At 37.4% G+C, this 22,902-nt stretch overlaps 1 protein-coding gene across 3 annotated transcripts in view; it reads right to left on the bottom strand.

Annotated features, from left to right (window-relative positions):
• Positions 1–1,187: 1,187 nt before the first annotated feature.
• Positions 1,188–22,902, bottom strand: part of LOC127631564 (protein furry homolog) — an 83,379-nt gene continuing 61,664 nt past the window's right edge. For all 3 annotated transcript variants that reach the window (XM_052109729.1, XM_052109730.1, XM_052109731.1), the window contains exons 40-61: positions 21,855–22,056; positions 20,322–20,443; positions 20,040–20,227; positions 19,874–19,965; positions 19,160–19,773; positions 18,473–18,570; positions 18,188–18,358; positions 17,558–17,698; positions 16,339–16,518; positions 13,680–13,850; positions 12,955–13,029; positions 12,699–12,869; positions 11,197–11,400; positions 10,544–10,687; positions 9,042–9,208; positions 8,631–8,868; positions 8,002–8,151; positions 7,728–7,826; positions 7,162–7,245; positions 5,779–5,889; positions 5,232–5,437; positions 1,188–2,420 (exon numbers count right to left, since the gene is read on the bottom strand). In XM_052109729.1, the coding sequence (XP_051965689.1) occupies positions 2,162–2,420; positions 5,232–5,437; positions 5,779–5,889; positions 7,162–7,245; positions 7,728–7,826; positions 8,002–8,151; positions 8,631–8,868; positions 9,042–9,208; positions 10,544–10,687; positions 11,197–11,400; positions 12,699–12,869; positions 12,955–13,029; positions 13,680–13,850; positions 16,339–16,518; positions 17,558–17,698; positions 18,188–18,358; positions 18,473–18,570; positions 19,160–19,773; positions 19,874–19,965; positions 20,040–20,227; positions 20,322–20,443; positions 21,855–22,056 (3,887 nt within the window). In that variant the 3' untranslated portion in view covers positions 1,188–2,161. The remainder of the gene's footprint in view (positions 2,421–5,231; positions 5,438–5,778; positions 5,890–7,161; positions 7,246–7,727; positions 7,827–8,001; positions 8,152–8,630; positions 8,869–9,041; positions 9,209–10,543; positions 10,688–11,196; positions 11,401–12,698; positions 12,870–12,954; positions 13,030–13,679; positions 13,851–16,338; positions 16,519–17,557; positions 17,699–18,187; positions 18,359–18,472; positions 18,571–19,159; positions 19,774–19,873; positions 19,966–20,039; positions 20,228–20,321; positions 20,444–21,854; positions 22,057–22,902) is intronic.

The following is a 22,902-nucleotide window of genomic DNA, read 5'->3' as shown; positions in this document are numbered from 1 at the left end:
AAAACATTAGTCGATGTGTTTAATCTCGGTCAGATGGCGCCAAACGCTAGAACCTCGAGTTAACACAATATTTAACGTTTTAACACGACATTACGCGACTTTACGACTCCACTTGCTAAAAATAATATATTGAAAACGTCTGTCAACAATTCTTGTGATTGTACAAGGCAACAATTAGGTAATGTGTATATAATACGTAATATAATACACCAACACTTACCGCTTGTAATCTTAGGTATGCTGAAATTATGTTTTAAATTTAAGGCATGCGCAGTTCTACAAATTTCACTGCTGTATTTCACTGGAAGGTATCCCATTCTGATGGGTATGATGTTTTGTCAGAACACCTGTTTGGTTTTACAAATCCCGCCAGTGAACGTCGTGTCGTCAACGGAAAAGCAGCGGCCTCGACCAATCAAAACGAGTGCGGGTGCCAGAGGGCGGGCTTACGTGTACTGCTGAAAAGAAACTGGGAAAAACTTTAAAGGTGCACTCAGTAATTGTTAATTTACTTAAAAAGTGTAATTAATTGTAATTTTTAAACATATGTATAAACTAATTAACACTCACATAAGAAGAAGACTCTCGTCATATCGGTATTCTTATAAAAGCTGTTTTATTGTACATGAAGAGCAGCCATGTATGGATCACATGACCTTGTGTCATGTCAGTAACAGCCTGTTATTGGACATTTTCACTCATGGATTAAGGTAACTTAATTTTTTACCGAATAATTTCTGTAGCTTCATACTTTTAATGCTAACTTTTCTTTTACTCACAGTGTGTTACTACTCATTTTTACATAATTTATTTTGATTTAAAAAAATTAAATAAATGTGAGGTTGTAAAAAATTAATTTAATTGTAGTTTGCTCTGTTGCTGCACATTTGCCAAATAAAACTTTCCTTTGTGGTAATTTCAATTGTGTGAACACTAGAGGGCGCACTTCAATAGATAATGCATACTTGATGACTCCACTTGCTTCATATCGTTCCAGGTTTCTTTTCAGAAAAATTTGTTCATTTGCTCCAACAATACATAAACACATACATTCTAAAACTATATTCACAACACAAATCAACAGAGGTCAAACAGTGGACTTATCCTACACACACACACACACGTCTGTTCACTTGCCAGACATGAGTATTTATAAAAACAACACTCAGTAACGCACAACTAAACAGATATTTTTTATTAATATTATTTATTGCATGCACACTTTCATACAGCAGACAGCAAAATAAAACCATAAAAATACAGTCTTACAAGCATGGGCTACACTCCCACTAATATATACAAATGTATATTTTAGTTAAAATAATTTCTTAATCCATAAATATCTCTATTTCCTCTTATGACGCATACCTTTGCATGCTTGGCCATTTCAACAGACAGAACATTCCATCCTATAAAACTATACCATTTAAAGCATGATGATATTTCTTTTGAGAATATAAATACATCTTCTATGAGCAACTAAACAATAGAAAGACAGTCAAATTAAACAACCCCATAAATAAGTGCTGGATGACTCCTTTATGCATCCAGGTCTCTCTGACAGTAGCATTGCATCATGTTGGAGACATTCTATGTTTATGCGTTACAGCTGAGGCAAGGATGTGCTCCGTGAATGATCTAACAATTAAAAAAGCCATATTAACAAAGGCTTTCAGCTTCATCTGAGCCATAACAAATAAAACAACAACAGAGTATTTCTATATCATGTAGCTGAGAGCACTGAAATTTCATAACGTTCTCTCTAAAATGAAAAGTTTCACTTTTAGTGAGGCATTGCACATTTTCCCATAACATTTATAATGCTAGACATGGACATGAGGAGCCATTCATGGAGCTTTGATATATCTTTGATGCCTACAGTAGTAGGGGCCCCTAAATCAGAGGCAGGGTGTGGCCCCAATCCTACGTGGTAGTGCAAAAAAAGCCAAGGCGTCTATGTTTGAGCTAAACCTCCTCAAGTTTTTCGTCCATCCCCTATTGAATTGTTCTAAGGGACACAAGTTACATTCTGTAACTTTTTATGGAGAGCATGAGCAGGGCAGTATTGTGTGTGCTGGGGAGAATGATGAATGCAGCAGCATCTTCGGACAGGAGTGCTGAAAGAAGGTCAAAGCCGGGATGAAATCTTTCAAAGTTCAGCTCAAAGGCTGATGCCAATCATGTTGGAGTCCGGAAGGTAGGCGGTGATGGCTCGGTAACCCTGTGCTCGACGGATCATGTCTCGGATTTCACAGTTGAGCTCAGTGAGGCGGCTGCAGATCGCAGACATGTCTTGGTTGGAACCAACCAGAGCAAAGGTGCCTGTCTGACCCAGAGTTTGGTGCCGGAAGTAGATGTTGAGAAGAGTGTGGATCTCATTCTCTGAGCTGCAGCCGAAGATGTCATTTGGCCACAGTTTCCTGAAAAATTGTGATTAAGTGAAGTGATTGTCATTATTTCACATAAATAAAACACAAAGTATTGTATACTTGCACTCATTGTCTATTCCTTCAAATGTTCATTCACTTAAAATTTAAGTACATTAAATCTTAAAACAATTGGTGGTGGTTTAATTTGTCCTTTTAAAAGTTTTTGGCAATACGCAAGCAAAAAGTTTAAGAAAATCTTAGAAAAGAACAGAAGGGCTGAGGTCAAAAAGTGAAAATTAAAACTGATTATCAAATATGCCAGAGAAAGAAGAAAAAAAGTTTAATATAAAAAATGTACACATCAAGGTCCGAAATTAAGGGGGCTCGGGAAAAAATAGCACCAAAAGAGATAAAAATACCCCTGAAGTTCCAAATGTCTGGGACAAAAATATGCCCCTGTAATATATATATTTTGTTTATATATGTATATTATGTATAAACAGTTTTTTTATTTACAACATAGTTCTTAATATTCTATTCTAGGCCAAGTTACACACATTATAACGTAAAATATTATTGGATGATGTTCTAATTTCATGGGTAGAAAGGTAATATATTCTCAATCTAAATATTTAGATTAAGAATTAATTTTAATGAACTGATTAAAATGGTAAATGGTCTGCGCTTATATAGTGCCTATTTTAACCTTAGCGGTTACCAAAGCGCTTTACACTGTGTCCCATTCACCATTCACACTCATACACCAATGACGGTAGAGCTGCCATGCAAGGCGCTAGCCTGCCATTGGGAGCAACTTGGGGTTCAGTGTTTTGCCCAAGGACACTTTGGCATTTGAAGTCATGTGGGCTGGGAATCGAACCGCCAACCCTGCGATTAGTGGCCGATCCACGCTACCACCTGAGCCACAGCCTTAAATTTAAGTATTTGAATATAAGTATAAAACAGTTTATTTTTAGGTTTAAAAAACACTGCCCCCCATAAATATAAAAATGCCCCTGAAAATGAATTTCTGGGATCAATAATATCTGCGATCAATTGTGGCTAACTATGAAAAATCGCAGTGAAATATTTTAATCGACTGACTGAACTAATACAGTGCATCCGGAAAGTATTCACAGCGCTTCACTTTTTCCACATTTGTTATGTTACAGCCTTATTCCAAAATGGATTAAATTAATTATTTTCCTCAAAATTCTACAAACAACACCCCATAATGACAATGTGAAAGAAGTTTGTTTGAAATCTTTGCAAATTTATTAAAAATTAAAAAATAAAAATAAATCACATGTACATAAGTATTCACAGCCTTTGCTCAATACTTTGTTGAAGCACCTATGTCACCAATTACATCCTCAATTCTTTTTGAGTATGATGCTACAAGCTTGGCACACCTATTTTTGGGCAGTTTCTCCCAATCTTCTTTGTAGGACCTCTCAAGCTCCATCAGGTTGGATGGGGAGCGTCAGTGCACAGCCATTTTCAGATCTCTCCAGAAATGTTAAATCGGGTTCAAGTCTGGGCTCTGGCTGGGCCACTCAAGGACATTCACAGAGTTGTTTCATAGCCACTCCTTTGTTATCTTGGCTGTGTGCTTAGGGTCGTTGTCCTGTTGGAAGATGAACCTTCCCCCCAGTCTGAGGTCCAGAGCGCTCTGGAGCAGGTTTTCATCAAGGATGTTTCTGTATATTGCTGAATTCATCTTTCCCTCGATCCTGACTAGTCTCCCAGTTCCTGCCGCTGAAAAACATCCCCACAGCATGATGCTGCCACCAACATGCTTCATTGTAGGGATGGTTTTGGCCAGGTGATGAGCGGTTGGTTTCCTCCAGATATGACGCTTGCCATTCAGGCTGAAGAGTTCAATCTTTGTTTCATCAGACCAAAGAATTTAGTTTCTTATGGTCTGAGAATCCTTCAGGTGCCTGTTGGCAAACTCCATGCGGGCTGTCATGTGCCTTTTACTGAGGAGTGGCTTCCGTCTCGCCACACACCATACAGGCCTGATTGGTGGAGTGCTGCAGAGATGGTTGTTCTCCTCTCTCCACAGAGAAACGCTTGAGCTCTGTCAGAGTGACCATCGGGTTGTTGGTCACATCCCTGACTAAGGCCCTTCTCCCCCGATTGCTCAGTTTGGCCGGGCAGCCAGCTCTAGGAAGAGTCCTGGTGGTTCCAAACTTCTTCCATTTATTGAGGATGGATGCCACTGTGCTCATTGGGACCTTCAATGCTGCAGAAATTACCCTTCCCCAGATCTGTGCCTCAATACAATCCTGTCTCGGAGGTCTACAGACAATTAATTGGAGTTTGTGGCATGGTTTGTGCTCTGACATGCACTGTTAACTGTGGGACCTTATATAGACACGTGTGTGCCTTTCCAAATCATGTACAATCAACTGAATTTACGGTAGACTCCAATCAAGTTGTAGAAACATCTCAAGGATGACCAGTGGAAACAGGATGCACCTGAGCTCAATTTTGAGTGTCATGGCAAAGGCTATGAATACTTATGTACATGTGATTTTTTTAATTTTTAATTTTTAATAAATTTGCAAAGATTTCAAACAAACTTATTTCACATTGTCATTATGGGGTATTGTTTGTAGAATTTTGAGGAAAGTAATGAATTTAATCAATTTTGGAATAAGGCTGTAACATAACAAAATGTGGAAAAAGTGAAGGCTGTGAATAATTTCCGGATGCACTGTATATATATATATATATATATATATATATATATATATACACCAAAATTAAACTATCAAAGCCAATGGTTCTATTGGTTATAGTGATTTCTTACAATTTCTAAAAACCCAAATCTAATTCCCCCTGAGAAAACCTTACCTGCATTCCTGTATGTAACAAATGGCTCTGGAGAACTCATTGTTTTTCAGGCTCTCCAGAATGGCCTGTACAGCAGCTTCAGAGGAGCTGTAGGTGGACTCAGCTTTGAGATCTCTTCGCTCGGCTGCTGGCTCACTGGCTACTAAGGCTGCTGCTGCCCACAGGTTTCTCCTCAGCTCACTCAGCTCACTGGACATGTTCTGCAGCTGAAGGGAAAAACATTAACACAAATATAATAATCAGCCGGGAATAATACCTTTCAGATACAGCAGTTTACTGTAAGAAATCAAAGTATTTTTAACCCTTAGAAAACAATACTGTGATGGAACCATGGTACTGTGATAGCATTGGATGATAATACCATGCATGGTACTATGTTTGGATGATTACTATTTGTATCCTAGTATTAACATGGTACACCAACATACTTCAAAGAATAAAATGGTATTACCACCATACATGCCCAAATACCATGGTAATTTTTGTTAATTAATAATTTAAACCATCTACATGAAATACAGATGAGGAGACACTGGAGCCAACATACCTCTGGGACAGTACTTATAGCATGAACCTGGCCAATCAGCTTACAGTAAGACTGAAAAAGCAGCAGCAGTTGAAAGTGGAGTTTGTAGAGTCTTTGACAAAGCTCCAGTTGCTGTGAATAAACACAAAACAACTGAATGAATATCAAAACCTCTGTTGAAAGATCTCTTAAAAGCATATTTTGTAGGATCATATACAGTATTGCACTTAAATTACTATATATAATGGTAACCAAAATCAACAAGGATAAAAGCATTCATATTTCTTAAAAGAAAATCTGGCAAGCTTTAATGCTCTTATAATATGAGTATTTGGAACAAGGGGAAAGGAAGAGATAAAATCAAAAAGATTGTATTAAACTTACTGCAAGAGATTCCATTTGCTTAAAAGCAGGCATTTCAAGACAAAAGGTGAGAAGTGAGAAGGAATTGAATACAGGGTAAAAACATGCAGCCTAGTTGCACAGGCGATACACAGTATGGCCAAAAAACAGCTCCATCCTTTTTTGGCATGCATGAGCAGAAAAAGTGAATGGACAAACAGAGCAAGAAAATAAACTCTGCCGAGCTGCAGATCACAACTACGCCTTCTTATTTTTATATTTGTACAGGGACAACAATAGACAAATTGTTTATATGTGAAGCAAACTTAAAATGGGATTAAGACCTGTCTTCTTTGTGACATCAGGCATCTTAAAGTCAGTCCCTTTTACTACGGTGGTGTGCTTCTCTAGTCATAAATGACTTACAAAAGAATGGAATGACAACATAATTAGTTGTTTTTAATGTTGAAACAAAAGCTGCCCCTCTTTTCTTCTTTCATAATTCAGAGGAGGAAATTCATCTTGAATTCTATAGTGTCCAGAAAATAGACCACCTTGTCAAACATAAGAATAGGAGGTGCTGTTGTGAAGTAATCGCTTGCTTTTGAAACAGACAGAAATATAGGAAAGAGAATGTCACTCACAGAGCTATCACAGGACAATCGAGATGCAGAAAATATAAGAGGTAGATTGAAATGGAATCTGAAGCTAATTTCAGTCAACTAATCACACTGAGAGCCTAATTCAATCACATCATCAGACAGAATGGCCATTGCAGTGACATTAATCAATAGACAAATGAACCATCCTTAAACATTCAGACAGTCTCTTTTCAATAAGATAGTAACACGTGCCTTTTGTGCACTTTGGAATTTGGGTTTTATCAAAATGTTAGAAAACTAAACTGTCAGTTAAAGATCCAGTTTGCAAGATTTGAGACCTTGATTGAATCCTTCAATAAGAATCATTTGATTTATATCCTGTATCAGTTGTACCGTCACTGTCACATTAACTATCTAACTGATGTGCTATTTAACAGGCTATAGAAAGAGGGCGTCATACCTTTTCCTCTGTTGCAGCGGGCTGGTAGGTGATCACTCCATCTCCAGGACTTTTGGGGAAGCTGGCCTTGCAGTTACTCAGCCACTAGAAAAGTTGTAAAATCGTGAGTATTACTGAAAGTTGATCATTGAATAGAACAAGTAGGTCTACTGTAACTATTTTTTCTTTAACAAACACATTAAGCTCCTTTGATATACAGTGAGGGAAAAAGTATTTGATCTCCTGCTAATATTGTACATTTGCCCACTGACAAACAAATGATCAGTCTATAATTTTAATGGTAGGTTAATTTGAACAGTGAGAGACAGAATAACAACAACAAAATCCAGAAAAATGCATGTGAAAAATTTTATAAATTGAATTGCATTATAATTATATTATATATATATATTCTGGACAGAATTGCCACCTTGACATTTTTTCCTTAATGCCTACAAAAAAATATCAAAATGAGTTTTAATACCGTTTTAATAGAATAGAACAAAATAGAATACCAGAATAGCAAATAAGCATTATGTAACTTAACCAAATATTGTTTTTGTTAAATTAAGTATGAATTAACATACTGATATAACTGCCTCCTTTTTGTTGTTGTAGGTCTCCAGGTATTCCTGCAGCTCCAGTACACTGAACTTTATCTTCTCCAATAGACCATAGGATACAATCTGAATCACATTCAATAATTAAAAGAGACACTTTGTTATAAGTATGTGCATAATATAGCAGACACACACATAAATGCTAGGGTAGAATTTAAATAGGATACTAAGGATTCTTATTCTAAGGATATTATTTTTCATACTGGCTACATTATGGATGGCATACAAATATGGAACTCACGGTGTCTGCATCGACATACAATGTGGGACAATCAGAGCACGATGTCATCATCTGGGAAGACCTTACAAACTTTGCTCCAAACCCATGGAGGCCATCACCAAGGTAACCAGCAGCATCACAGGTCAAGGTGCAGAACTTGGTCTGTAAACTCTGGAGGTCAGAAACAACATGTCCTGTTTTATCTGCCTTAGGAAACCAGCATTTATTGACTGCCTAAAAGTTGCATCTCTTTTTTCTGAACTGTTACCAAGTTTAAAATGAGCAGAATTTCCTTAAAGGCAGGCAACATATTGAATCAGTGGCATAAGGAAACAGTTATAATTCAATTTTAGAGAAAATGTCTTATGATAACTGAGATGGAATAACTGACCCTGGATCTTAAAAAAAAATGTACACACCACTACAGTGTAATTTAATGTATTTCCACCTCAGGTGTGGTATAAATTCAGCAATTCCACAGTCCATCATCTATACTCCTTACTTTTGGTTTTGTAATCAAAGATGATCTTTGTTGAAGCTGCTTTACCTAAAACATAGCTACTTAATTCCCACTTTATCATATTATTACAACAGTTAAAAAAAGCAACCAGTGGCAGCCCCCTCTGTGTAAGCCTCCTTAAGTGAATTACCTGAAAGAGTGAGGAGAAGACTTGGAAGGTGTAGACGGCACAAGAGCCATCAGAGTCGGCCACCAGCTGGTTAAGATGACTGCGCCAAGCCTCCTCGGCATCATCACACATCGTCGGCTGGAAGGCGGCCAGGATGGCGGAGAAAAAGGGAGATGGTGGAGGTGAGGAACGGGACTCAAGCAACAGGTCCTCCTCCTCCTCTGCCTGTGCCAAAGAGCTATGCTGGTCTTCAAACCCACTGGAGGAAGTGAGGGATATAATTATGTGGCGAATGGCAGAAAAATAATAGTTTGAGGAGTCTCAAGAGAAACTTGAGATATGTTTTCAGACTTTTTCCACATATTAACTCTCTGAACTTAAACAGAACTCTGTCAAAAGTACAGTATGAACCACGAAGGCGCAACACTATACCTGGGTAAACAGCATGTTTCGTGGTCCATCAAGCTGCTATCTTCCCTTTGGGGTGTGTCCAATGTTATGATGTCAGAGGAACTGAAAGCAGGCGGCAGCTCACAAATGTAAAGTGATATATCGTTCTCACTGATGCTGGCTTCATCTTCTTCAGTTAAATTCTCAGCCTTGTTTTGGGCCGAAAAAAAAAAAAGAAAAAAGAAAGCTGGGTCAGTATATGGTATACTGTACTGGTCATGTATTTATTTACAAGCACTATGCATGTGTTTACAACCAATGCAAATGCATATTAGTCATACAATAATAGAAACAGCAGTGGCAACAGAATGTCACTGTAAATTGTATTAGTAAATATTGAAGCAGAATTCTAAGTCAACATGAAATCCAAACTGAATTTATTTATGTTCCTGGTCTCATTGTGGATGATTCACTTGTGCACATTATCCCAAATACAAATGATTTGTCTTTATAATCTTTTATCATAGTGTAATACTTGCTCCACCTCTGAAATTACTTTCGATTTGGCTGATGTAACAAATCCCTTTTTTAATCCATATGTAATGCAATGGCCATTCATTTACGATCCAATCAATTGCTGATGAATAACAGGCCTCGTCCCACATATTGTTTTCTCATTAAATATCCTATTTAATACAATTTAAATATGTAATTTTACAGAAGTAAAATGGGGTTTCATGTTGACTTTAAAAGTTTACATTATGTGGATGTGTAAATTATCAAAAAGTAGCAGTATTCCAAAAACACATTTATACAGACAAAATTCTGGGTTGCAAGACAATACATCATTTTAAATCCTCTTTATGTGATCATAAATTGTGCAGGTTACATTAGAGCCATTAGAATAAATAATTACAAAAAATTCACAATGGATGCACTGACCTTTCCATACTAAAACTCTCCATGCTCATTTTTGTTTTTTTTGGCATGTTTTGGCTTGAAATTTCCAAAAAATGTCAGATTTAGAAATATTTGAGACCTTTAAAAAATTCGGGGGCCAAAATATGACTGTTTCGGTCTCAAGGCCACAGGCAATGGGTACACTCTCTTTATTTGCACCCCTTAGCGTTTAGCACTTAAGTGATATTATTGCCATGCTACCCACAGAGAAGGCATACACATTGCCCTTTGGCTCATCCAGAGCCTCTTTCTGAGGCTGTAGTAGGGCTCAAAGATGAAAAGCGGTTTGCAGGGAAATGCTTTGCAGATATAAATGGGGAGATTTGGAAGATCAAGAATTAGTTGCCATTCCATGCAGCTTTGGAAGTTTGGAACAGAAAAAACTGCATCAGCCAACTACTACACTAAATCTCAATAGAACTAACATTCTTTCATGCTTAACGCAAAGGCATCCAGAAATAGCAAGCACAGAAACTGAATATTCTTTTATAGCCATGTTAATGGAAAAACTCCAGAACAGAGGTGTTGTATGAGTATAGTTGTTTGTTCCCCCAAAGATCAGCTATTTTGAAGCTCTTATTCACCCGATGGTTTGAGCCCTCAGGTAACGAGATCTCAAAGCTGGGTGTTGGGGTGGAAAAAGCGATTGAGTCAGCTTGAGTACTGTCAAAGGAGACTGGAGGAGAGTCCATTGGGTTTAATTCTTCAGTGGGGGACAGGCTGACATTCTGAAATGAGACACAGAGTTCAAAATATTTTTCAACTTTATGATACTTGGAATGTTATTGAGGAACATTAGGGGTCCTGTAGTCTATTGCTTTTTTGTTGTTGTAAATAAGACTATAGACAGGCATACATTTTACAAATACAGTATAAGACAACATTTAGAAACATGAATTAAATTACTATCTTAATAAATTTCCTTGGTCTTTTTGGTTTGACAAAAACAAAATTAATCTTTTATCTAAGTCCAACATATTGCTCTGCTTGTAAATTGACTGCTGATATAAACAAGCCAATTTGGGCAGTGAAAAATATCGGTTCAATTAAAATAATATTGGGCCCATTTTTGTATGGTACCTCATATTAGGGAAGTCATCTGTGTAGTGAATGCCAATTCATGCTGTCTTTAAATAGCTTTTTCTTAAAATTTTTGGACTGACTTAACATTTATAAGCCATCTTTAAACAGCTGAATTGAATGTTAAATAGTGCATGACAACCAAAATTAACATTACTAGTTGTGAGGCAGAGAGGATCTGGCTGGCCGTGAGGGACTCCTCCTCAGAGGACTCGTCAGAATCATCATTGACAATTGGACACAGACTGGGTGAACTGCCCGAGAGCTGGCTGTCCTCCTCCATAGGCAGGGGCTCAGCCTGGTCCAGACTGTCAATGGAACGCCTCCTTGCACCCCAGTTAAAACTGTCAACTGCTTCACCCTGTCAGAGAAAGAGCATGAGAAATGAGAGACCTTTGAATGAATCCATAGTTAAACATTCACAACAATATTTCAAAATTGACACAGTTACAGGCTAAGGCATGCTCTGGTAATGAAGTGCTCACTCTGAGTTTGTATCTCAATGTGTAAAGCATTTACACAATACTACACAACTTAAAACAGCTGTGTGGAGTGAAACATAAATCAGGAACCTAGTCTAAATGACTTCTGTTCTTGTACAGTAAATGATAAATGGTTTTTAAGGCAATTTTCTTTGAAAGAGGCTCAAGATAACACTGTGCAGCCATATTCCTGAACAAATCTAGTTCAACAGAGAATAAACAACTGGTGCAAAGACTTGGAAAAGCCTTGATATTTCACTATTGAATAGTAAGCTCTCTATTTTTGTTTAGTTTTTACTTTCTTTTATCATCATACCTGAGAAAACTAAATGTTAGAGGAGCAAATTATTCTTTGATACTCATTTGTTACATCCAAGATTCAGCATGGATGGCAAGCATGATGGCTTCATGAACAGCCAACCAGTGATACTCTCAGATTTATCCACAAGAGTGAATTCATTTGAAAGGCTGAATCTGCCCTTTTTAGTGTCTCTGTGGCATTGCAACCTCAGCATATTTGCAGACTGACCTCAGTGCACTGACTGTTTCTAATGATTTCATAAGACTAAGCTATTTAAAAAAGTAGATGTGTTTAAATCTAATTTAAAACAGCCGAGGGGTGAATAATTTTGACGTTCAGTCAAATTCTTTGAGTAAAATCTCTCTTTTTAAATGCTGTCCAAACATCTATTCTTACAATAAATATGTTTGAAACATAATATATATAATAGCACATTTAAGGAATCTGATTTGAAGTGTCCTTGTGTTTTTGTACATGCATAAACCAAGGTAAAGTTCTTAACTACAATTATAAACATGCATCACAATGCACAGAATGCAGTTTAAGTGCTTGCCATAAATAGTAAATAAACACTATATCAACCTACTCAACTGCACACAACATTGGAGCATTCCTGTGCTTACCTGCGTCTCCTTGATTGCACAGACATGGCAAGGAGAGGAGAACGTATTACAAAGAGTTACAGACAATTACAATGATGTTGGGCAAACAAGTGCAACACTTTTTGTTCAATATGTTTTTCTTATACTGTAAATTTGTCTGTCCCAGGACATCCACTTTGCTGCAGACAGCACAGTTAAACTGAATAAAGAAGGAACCATGCAGTTTGGTTTAGTTTTTCTGGCATAGGCCTATTTATAAAAAAAAATGTCTTACTTCTCCATCTTCCAGTTCTACATCCAAGAAGTCAAAGTCCCTGAATACCCGGAACTGCTGTTCAGAAGTGGTGTCATCCATGTTTTCTGTGTCCCGTGTGCCGTCCTCAGAGGACACCAGACTGGGCTGGTGCTCAATCAGGTCCAGTTCCCCACAGGATGAGAAAATCACCTGCAGGGGAGTTGAGGAGTGATTCATTGTGAATGCAGACATACAGTCAAAGATTTAAGCCATGGATAATGCATGCATAACTTACAGATGGGTTTTTGGTGAGTCCAACTTCTTGCCCACACAAGGTCAATACATTCACCAGCTTCTCACGAGTCCTTTTCTACATGGGCGAAAAAATTATACAAATTTTGACACAAAAATGACATGCCTGAAGAAGGTCTTTGACGAAACTGTTGTCATCTAAGTTAGAACAGAATGCAGGATTTAAAAAAAAACCACAACGAAACAAAAACAATACAAAACATGAAATTAAACAAAACACAAAACTAAACTAAACTAAAAACTAAACAAACCACAAAAAAACAAAACAAAACTAAACTAAAAACTAAACAAACCACAAAAAACAAAACAAAAAAACACAAAACAAAACAAAACTAAAAAACTAAACAAACCACAAAAAACAAAACAAAAAAACACAAAACAAAACAAAACTAAACTAAAAACTAAACAAACCACAAAAAACAAAACAAAAAAACACAAAACAAAACTAAACAAACCACAAAAAAAAAAAAAAAATAATAATAAAAAAATAAACTAAACCCTAAAAATGTAAAGAGTAATATATGTAACGGTCTGATTTTCAAGAGAGCAATAATTCATTATTCTATGGCATGAGTGACTGTTTACAGGAAAGGGGTTCTTTATAGGCAAATATTATTTAATGCACTTTACCAGGGTGGGCCTAAAATAAGGAACTGTTCAAAGATTAAAAAATGTGTGTGTGTGTGTGTGTGTGTGCGATTGGCTCACCTGTGAGGACTGTGGCCGTTTCCAGCTGACGGGCACCAGCACGTGGTTGTTTTGATAAGAGCCAGAGGATGTGGAGGAGGTACTGCGTGCCACGGTTATCACTCCTTCGTTCTTCCCATCCTGCCTCAGAGAGCTGTGAAGCTCATCATATCGCTGGCCAATCACTGGTGTCTAAAACACACACAATACCATGCATCGTTTAAGTCCAGGCATTTCATGTGTTGTACTCGTGGACCTCAGCCCGAGAATTAGTCTATTCCAGTAAACTTTCTTCCTTGATATCAAATTAAATTGTCTCTGGTTCAGATCCTCACATTCAACGTGTGCTGGAAAAAATGGAAGTCTTTTCTCAGTGGTGCTTCTCCTGTGTGTCTTGGTAGCTGAACTCTGGAAAAGGAAACTCCAATAAACTGATCCAAACAAAGCTAAAGGGAACCTCAGGATTTCCCTTATTTAATTCACTTGCCCTTAATTGACATGAAAAACTTTCTGCTAGAACGGTAACTAAATTGTTTTGAGTTTCCAGTATCTTTTTTCAACTCTCTCTCCCACTTGTTGAAGGCTAAACACATACCAGAGGTATTTGACAGAAGGCAGAGAAGTCTGTTTTAAGATTGTCCTGCCCAGAACACTCGCAGCTTTGGATGCAAAGCGCGCCACTGCCGGAGTAACATAATTTCCTGGAATTCATGTACTACACAAATAGCTCCCTGTTTGGTTCCCACACTTTGATGAGACCTGGTCTTTCACATCTACCTCAGGTTTTTAACAGAAATCTAATTTGTTATTTAAAAAACCTTCAAGGATAGCTTTAAAAATGTTATTATAAAGTAGAATGATAGAATAAATAAATAAATAAATAAAAGAATCCATGACTCCACTTTAGAAAGTATGGACAATCCCATTTTTTATGTAATTTTCACGCACTGTACAACACTTCAGTACTCTTACTTAATGTATACTTCCAGTCAAATGTTAGGGCACACAGACTCACTCTTTATTATTACTATTTACCACACTTTAGAATAATGGTAAATTCAAAACTAGGGATGTGCGAGACTAGTCGACAAAATGGTTCTGATGATGCCTGTCGACACTGGAATTACTAGTCAGTTAATATTGTTCCCTATTAAACTGTTCAACATTTTTACACATTTACGTTTGGCTTTATATTGTTACAAAGGCTGCACTTAAATTAATGTAATTAAATCATATTAATGTTACACATTTTACAAATGCTTCTTCCCTCTCTCACTCGAGGCTTGTACAGCAAAATGTCCCATCGCTAGATAAGCAAACTCAGCAAAGTAGCTATGAAATCACTTCGGTGGTGGTGCAGGAAGCAGATTTCCGAAATGTTGGTTTGCAAGTCACTATGGATACTTTCACATTTGAGTCTTCTTTTAATCTGTGCATGCTTGTTATTTTCCCACTGATCAGTCTTTTTTAAGCGCAGGATTGTCACCTCAGGTGAGCGAAGTCCCGTCTTTCACCAGACCATGTTGACGTGTTAATCTTGCTCATCAAAAAATTATGCCTTTGAGTAAGTAGCCTAGAAAATGACTGTTTATGCAATGTATGCCATTTATTAATCTGCTAATTAAGAAGGCTATTATCAACGAGGTGCCGAATACTTAATGGGTTAAACTACGCATCTTTTATTGTGTTTGCAAGTCATGTTTAGAATGCATTAGGTTTATTGTAGGCTACATCACAGGCCTATTTTTTTCTATCGTATAGCTATATTTTTAACATCGTAACTGTTAATGCTTAATATTCTTTACCGAATAGCTGTCATATTACATCAACTGCTAATGCATGACTGCACGTAGTGAAATGGGCACAACTTTTCAGTGCATTTTTTATTCTCTCGTAGATTTGGCTTACCTGTTAATTATTTTCAACAATGACATAACTGTTTTAATATGTTAAGTAACTTTTACTTGGTAAATTACGTTTAGAACAGGCTCTAATGGTCCAACACTATTCATTCAATTGTTATCTATAAATATGCCTGTATTTGCTTGATTCAGTGAATGAACATTGATTCAGTGAATGCGTTTTATGTTCTATATTTAATGTACAATGATGATAATGCAAGACAAGCAAATCACAGATAAATGCCCCTTTTCAGCAGAATTTGGAATAGATTAAGTACTTTAAATGGGTTGCATTCACACTTTTCTGAATGTTAATTTATTATTAGTCTTGTCGTTTCCAAAATTGTCATTTAAATGTCAGTGAAATTAGTTGTTCTATACATCCCTAGTCAAACCTATGAAATAACAAATGGAAGTATGGGAATTAAGAAATGACCAAAAAAAGAAATTGACCAAAACTCTCTGTACACTCGTTTGCTGCTTTTCCTTTACTTTTCTGGTGCAACTCATTCATTAATAATAAATATAATAATAATAAATGTGTTTTGCATAGAATTCACAAATAGGCACAATTTATATCTGTCTTCAAAACCAGATTAAAACATTTTAGCCTTTAGATTTAATGTTTTTAAAGATCACAAGAAACAAATTCAATAATGAGTGTCCAGATTTTGACTGGTAGTTTATAATGACAAAAGAGAAAAAGAAGGACAAACATGTCTAGAGTAGACAAAAGAAGCCGATACAGTAAGTATATGAGAGTGTGCAGGACATATTACCTCAGAGATATTGAAGTGAAAGTCAAGGGTCTTCCCAGGCAGGGCTTTGGATTGCGTATTCCACACGCGCCTCACATCCACGTTGTATGCGTTACTCTTTGGGGACGAAGGCGAAACCAGACTAGCTGAGCGGGAGACCACCAACTTTAATATGCTCAAGGCTTCCTTCCAATGCGCCGTCTAAAGTCACACAAACAAACAAAACACACACAAACAAAACAGAAATAAGTTATTCCTCAAAGGACACATTCACAAACATGCTCAATTATCAGAGCATCACATAGAGTCAATCCATCTTAACAAGCAGTATTCTTCTCTTCTTCTGCCGAGATAAACATTTGAGCTCAGTGAGAGAAACAGTAGTTCAGAGCGTCTCTGCTGTGAGGCCACAATGAAGGCCTCAGTAATGTGGACTGCAGCCAATTGGACTAACTGTTTATAGACTGCTGTTGGGTGTGCCTTTGGATTTATAGCCCTGGCACAAGGTTGTGTTTTAAACCTTTTTTCTCCCTCTGGAAGAAGGGTTGAGAAATGAAAACACAGTGCTATTACCAAAGATGTAACACAGATAAAATAGTATAAAACACAGTTTTGTCATGAGGAAATTTTGGTTGGATGAGATACACTGGCTGGATAAAAGTGATCATTGATTGTAATTTTAGAAATGCTCACCATAACTATTTGGTGAAAAAGCTAAGTGTTAGCTCATTGTGAGCCGACAAGACTACAATATAGCATTTCTTTTTACATCCACATTTATTATGACTGTGTCCTAGGAGGGTATCCAAAAGGTTGCAGGTTCAAACTCTTAAAAGAGCATTAACTGAGCTATCAACATTGTGCCCTTGCGCAACACTTAACCCCAGGTTTCTCCATGGAAATGGCCCCTTAACAAAGGGATAGTTCAACCAAAAATGAGCGGTGTCATCATTTACTAATAAACTTGATGTTGTGCTTTTTTGAAAATCTCACCATATGGCTTCAAAAGACTTGGAAATCAGCATGTCATATAGACTGCAATTATGGTAGTTTTGTGCTGCTTTTTTGTAATTTGTTTTAGTCCCCATTATGAAAAAAGCACAGAGGACATTCTGCAAAGCCTCGTGATTTGTGAACGAGGAAACAAATTCTATCAGCATTCTTGAAGGTTGCAATATTACATGTAAACATAACTGTACATTTACTGCTTGTATGTAATCATTATATACAGTAGTCACACCTGAACAAACTTCTCTATGGTTGTAAGAACCTCCATGTTGAAGGGTTTGGCTTGAATGCCGCTCAAGTCCATGTGACTTAGTAAACTGTAGATAATCTGGAGAAGAGTTTGTTGCATGCTGGGTAGTCCTTTCTCCAACAACTGTTTACAAAACACAAAGTATTAGAGGTAAAAGTTGCCCTAACATAAAGCGAGTGTATTGTATGTGGCATTTTTCTAAGAAGTTTACTTTATCACAATAATATGGATATTTCAAGTGTTGATGTGTATGAATGACCTTTCAAGGTATAGATTACCTAAAAATGAATTTGTCATAATTTACTCAGACTTATGTTGTTTCAGACCAGTATGACTTTCTGTCTTACATGGAACACAAAAAGAGATGTTAAGTAAAATGACAGCTTCAGTCACCATTCTCATTCTTTGTATGAAAAAAAAAGATAGTGACTGAGGCTTTCACTCTGATTTTTTTATGTTCCTCGAAAAAAGGTAAGTCAAGCAAGTTTGGAACAAAATAAGGGTGCGTAAATTATGACAAAATAGTACTTTTTTGGGTAAACTAGCCCTTTTATTCTGTACACAATAAAACAATCCTCAAATAATGGCTGTTTGTCACCCATTTCTGCCCACCTCAGTCATGTATGTAACCATGTTGAGTGTGCTGTCACTGAAGGCTTCATGCAGGTAGCGGCACACCACGTTGACCCAGGAGAAGCAGTCTCGGGTATAGGAGTGTGTTTTGTACAGTGTCATCACATGAGCAAGGTTGGACAACTTAGAGTTCTTTTCCTCAAGGCAAACCTGCCAATCAAAATGTCTGATATTCAGAAAAAAAAGTGCAGTAGATGTTCACTCGTTGTTGAACAGAGCAGATATAATGGGTGTAAGGTTACAGTGAGAGTAACAGAGACAGACCTGGGAAATTCTCTCGGCCACAACCTTACAGAATTGGGTGGGCGAGTCAAAGTGGAGCACCAGGTGCGGGATGAGGCAGAGCACATTCAATGGAAAACCTGCAGGGGAACAGAGCACATTTACTTGTCTAATCCCACTTAAAATAATGGCATGCCATGAATATTTGATAGAGTGTAGTATAAAAGGGTGAATCTCATGAAAAATGTCCAGGTCACATTTTACCCCAACAGTCACATGACAAAAACAAGAAAGTATATTTTGCATGAGGAATATTAAGCCTATTTTAGAAACATTATGATTTTTGCAATGTGATGGTTTTCACAACAATCAAGCACATTTGCCCCCAAAATGACTTAGTTTTGAAAACCCCACTAGTCTCAAAGGTGATTCTCATTAAATTCTCTTTACTACAATACAGTAATTTTTACTTTCTTTTTAAATTTTAAGGAAGTACAATGATGTCTATATGTTTTACAATTTAAATAATTTAGCATAATTTTTTTATTACATGTAATGAGACCAATACTTTTTTTAGCAATACGGTAATATTTTGGGGTGGGGGCAAGTGTGCTTACATGCAATTGTCATGAAAATAATGTCACAATGCAAAATATCTTAAAAAGTTTGTAAAAATAGACAAAAAGTGGCAGGAGCATAATAGTCTTTAACAGCGTAAAGATACCCAACCTATAGCTTGTGTCGTGTCCACAACTGGTAGGCGTGACACAGACGTGAGCTGGCTGAAAAGCTCCAAGGTGAGTTCTGTGGTGTTGGCAGAGGTAAAGCCCTTCAAGAGCAGCTGCTGAAGCCCAGAGAACTCCTTCCATTTGAGCTGGATCTGGATCTTCTCCAGCTTCTCTTTGTATTCCTGCTTATCCAAAGAAATGTGGCCTAGCAGCTTGCCTAACAACCTGAGGGACATCTGGTACTCAAACTCAAAGTCTGACTCCATAAGTGACACCGCCACCCAGAAGATGGTGGCCAGCAGGTTGCGAGGGTGGTTGGCATTGGATGGGTCAGTGGATACCATGTTGTCTCTGGAGGAAGAGGAAGACTGAGAACGGAGCTTGGAGATATTGTTCTGATGATGGTGGGAGCAAGCATGAATGCGGTCCAGGGTGGCACTCCGGGGAACCTCAGAGGAACGCTCAGCCTCGCCAAAGCGCTTTGGTACGGAGTAGCTTCGTTGGTGGCGGATTCGCTCAGAGGCTGTGCCTGATCCTGGGATTAGTTCCAGTTGACTAGTACTCTTACGGTTTAGTGTTAACTTGCCACTGGATGGGAGATCAGGCGAAGATGCCCTACAAGAACACCAAAATGATGACCAAGTAGGAGCAAAGCATTTTGGAATTTTAATGTTCAAGTTTAAAGACGACTCCATGTTTTATGGCAAGAAATTACCTTAGTATGACAAAGAAGTCATTGTTCTTCAGGCACTCACCCAGGTGATCCACCACAGACTCAACAGTGAGAAGAAGCTCCATCACATAACCCTGTGGAGAGGACACATTCTAAGTCTTATCAGATCATCAGCCATTATGCTCAATGCATCAGTGCCAAATCATACCTGCACCTCCTCTCCGTGTTCACCAACCACTTCCACCAAGCGAGAAAGCAGGTCAGACACAGCCAGTGCTGAGAGAGGCTGCCGTAGGGCTCTGAAAACCTGGAAGGAGCGTCCAGCGTAATGCCTGGAGGAGCTGCACAGAGCCATCTGTAATGCTACATCACTCAGCTGCTGTTCAAGATGAAGATCTGAACACATACAAAACCAGCACGTTTACAGAGACACGTAAATTGTTTCTTACAAATAGTTGCAAGATGCAATCTTAGCATATATGGGACTTGCCTGATTTAGACTCTTTGAACACAGACACAACATGTCGCAAGAAGTTGGTGAGGTGATCAGTGCTCTTTGAGTGTGGATTCTTAGGAGTGATGTCTTCGTGGCTCCATAATGGTCCAAAAGGCCTAGATAAACCAAAAAAACATGCATATGATCATATAAATGACATAATGATTCATTGCATATCCAGTCAAAACTCATAAACATACATTTATAGGAAAGGTTACTTCCACCTTGACAGCACTTGGTATTAAAGGAATAGTTCACCCAAAAATGAACGAACTTCTCTCATCATTTACTCTCCCTCAAGCCATACCAGATGTTTTTCACCATCTTTCTTCTGCAGAACACAGACGAAGACTTTTAGAGGAATATAGAGTTATATTTTGCCTATTTTGTTCTGTTCTCATCTAAAAACGACTGGATCCCTTCAGAAGACATGAATAAAACCACTGGAGACTGGAGTAAGGATTACTTTTCTGATGCATTTATGTGTTTTTTGGAGCTTCAAAGATTTGGTCACCATTCACTTGCATTTTATGTATCTACAGAGCTGAAATATTCTTCTAAAAATCTTTGTTTGTGTTCTGCAAAAGTAAGGAAGTCATACACATCTGGTATGGAACAAGATATAATATACCACCAAAATATACCACTAGATGGTATAGTAGACCACAATATTCCATTTTGCAGTCACCAACCAAAAGTGTTTTTTCTTGTACAAATAAAATCCTGGAATTGATCTTAATATCAGCTGATTTATCTGAATCAAAACAAAATACTCTAAATAATCAGACAGCAGTTAGAACCAGCACAATAAAAGAAACATTTCAGAGATTTAAAACCCATATGGATTAATACACAAGAGAAAGAAACTGAAAAAAGTGTGTTCACAATGGCAGCTCAAATCCAAATTTTCCAAATTCAATTTAAATCATTATTATTTTTATGTAGTCTGAAAAAGTTTTTGTAGAAGACAGTCACTTGGTAGTTTACAAATACCTTCATTATTACTTTAGCAAACCAACCCAAAGAAGATGCCAGAAAATTTCTATACAACAAATAACACACAGATCCAATTTGATCATATGTAAATAACAAAACTGGTGATGACTGGGTTTAAGAAAAATTTCGGATCTGTCTGCAGTGTGAACATGGAGAACAAAAACTAGAATCCCTCTAAACACCAGCACCGTAAGAACTGCTCTACTGTAGACTGAAGAAATGGAACATACAAGTCTGTAATATCTGGAGTAGTGCCAGATGTAAGACGTGTCATTTCCTGAATCAGTTCCTAACCAGCTCTGGAATATTCATATGAAATAACCTTGCATTTTAGTTACAGCATAGTTACAGAAGCTGCTTAGTTCTCTGATAAAAAGTTTATAAAAATAAGAACAGCGCAACATAGTCTATTTAGCTCTGATTAATAATTATTTAATAGTTAAATACCTAATTTTTTTACTTTTTGGATTTGATATAACATTACAGGAATTATCTATTATATAATTAATGTTTCTGTATAGATCTGTGTACCTGGTAGTGAGAAACTCAATAAGTTTGCTGCTCTTCTCATCATCTTCAGTGCTGCTCTCCAGTTGCTCCACCTCTTCCTGGGCCAAGTGAGGAAGGTTGGAGCTGCTGCCTCCAAGACTCAGACTCGAGGAGGTAGAGGATGAACTGAGGCCAGAATCCGGCACCGGAGACACCTGGCCATTCCGCAGGAAGTCCACACCACCTGAACACAACAAACAGGGAGAGTTAAAGTGGTAAAGTTCGGGAGGAACATGCTTCAATTATTATTATTTATATATATATATATATATATATATATATATATATATATATATATATATATATATATATATATTGCATGTTCTGAAGACAATGAGTGAGTGGTGCTTGATAGTTCAAAAGTTGCCATCACAATGCTAGGATGTTGTGGGTGGTTGCCAGAGCATTGCTATCCAGTTGCTAAGGTGTTCTGAGTGTTTTAGAACATTGATAAGCATAGAGGATGCGATGCAATGAAAAGCAACATGATTGTTTCATCCTCTGAAATATTAGGACAAGACAAACAAAAAGACAATAGGAGGTGATAACATTCCAAAATGGGTAAAATCAAGACCAATAAAGAACAATATTTATACTGTTATGAGAGGGGCTGGTGAATGACATCTAATCAGCATTATTTTGACTTTGCCTAGACATGCTTCACCAGCAAACAAGTCCCCCTCGGCCCGATAGATCGGCCCCTTTAGAGTAAGAAGATAAAATAGTCCTATTGAAGGCAGGGCTTCACAATATTTCATAAAAGGTAGAGCTTCATATAGTGTCAGAGGATTATTACATATTCATAACTGATTAGCAATTCTAGTTAAACGGTTAATAAAATTCTATTTCAGAGTTCATGCAGATTGACAATATACCAGAGTAAGCACTTTTAGGGCTTAATTGATGGATAATTATGGAAACTCCTGATCCATACATTAACATAACCTTTTAATGGAAAAATACACTGTACAAGTCTTCCTGTTCATATAAAATGATTTCAGATTCTCAGTTTCAGTGGTGTGACAAAGTG

This window comes from Xyrauchen texanus, chromosome 38, assembly GCF_025860055.1.
Source record: "Xyrauchen texanus isolate HMW12.3.18 chromosome 38, RBS_HiC_50CHRs, whole genome shotgun sequence".
Lineage (NCBI taxonomy): Eukaryota > Metazoa > Chordata > Actinopteri > Cypriniformes > Catostomidae > Xyrauchen > Xyrauchen texanus.
Note: the sequence above shows the minus strand (reverse complement) of the source record. Positions and strands in the feature narration are given on the sequence as shown.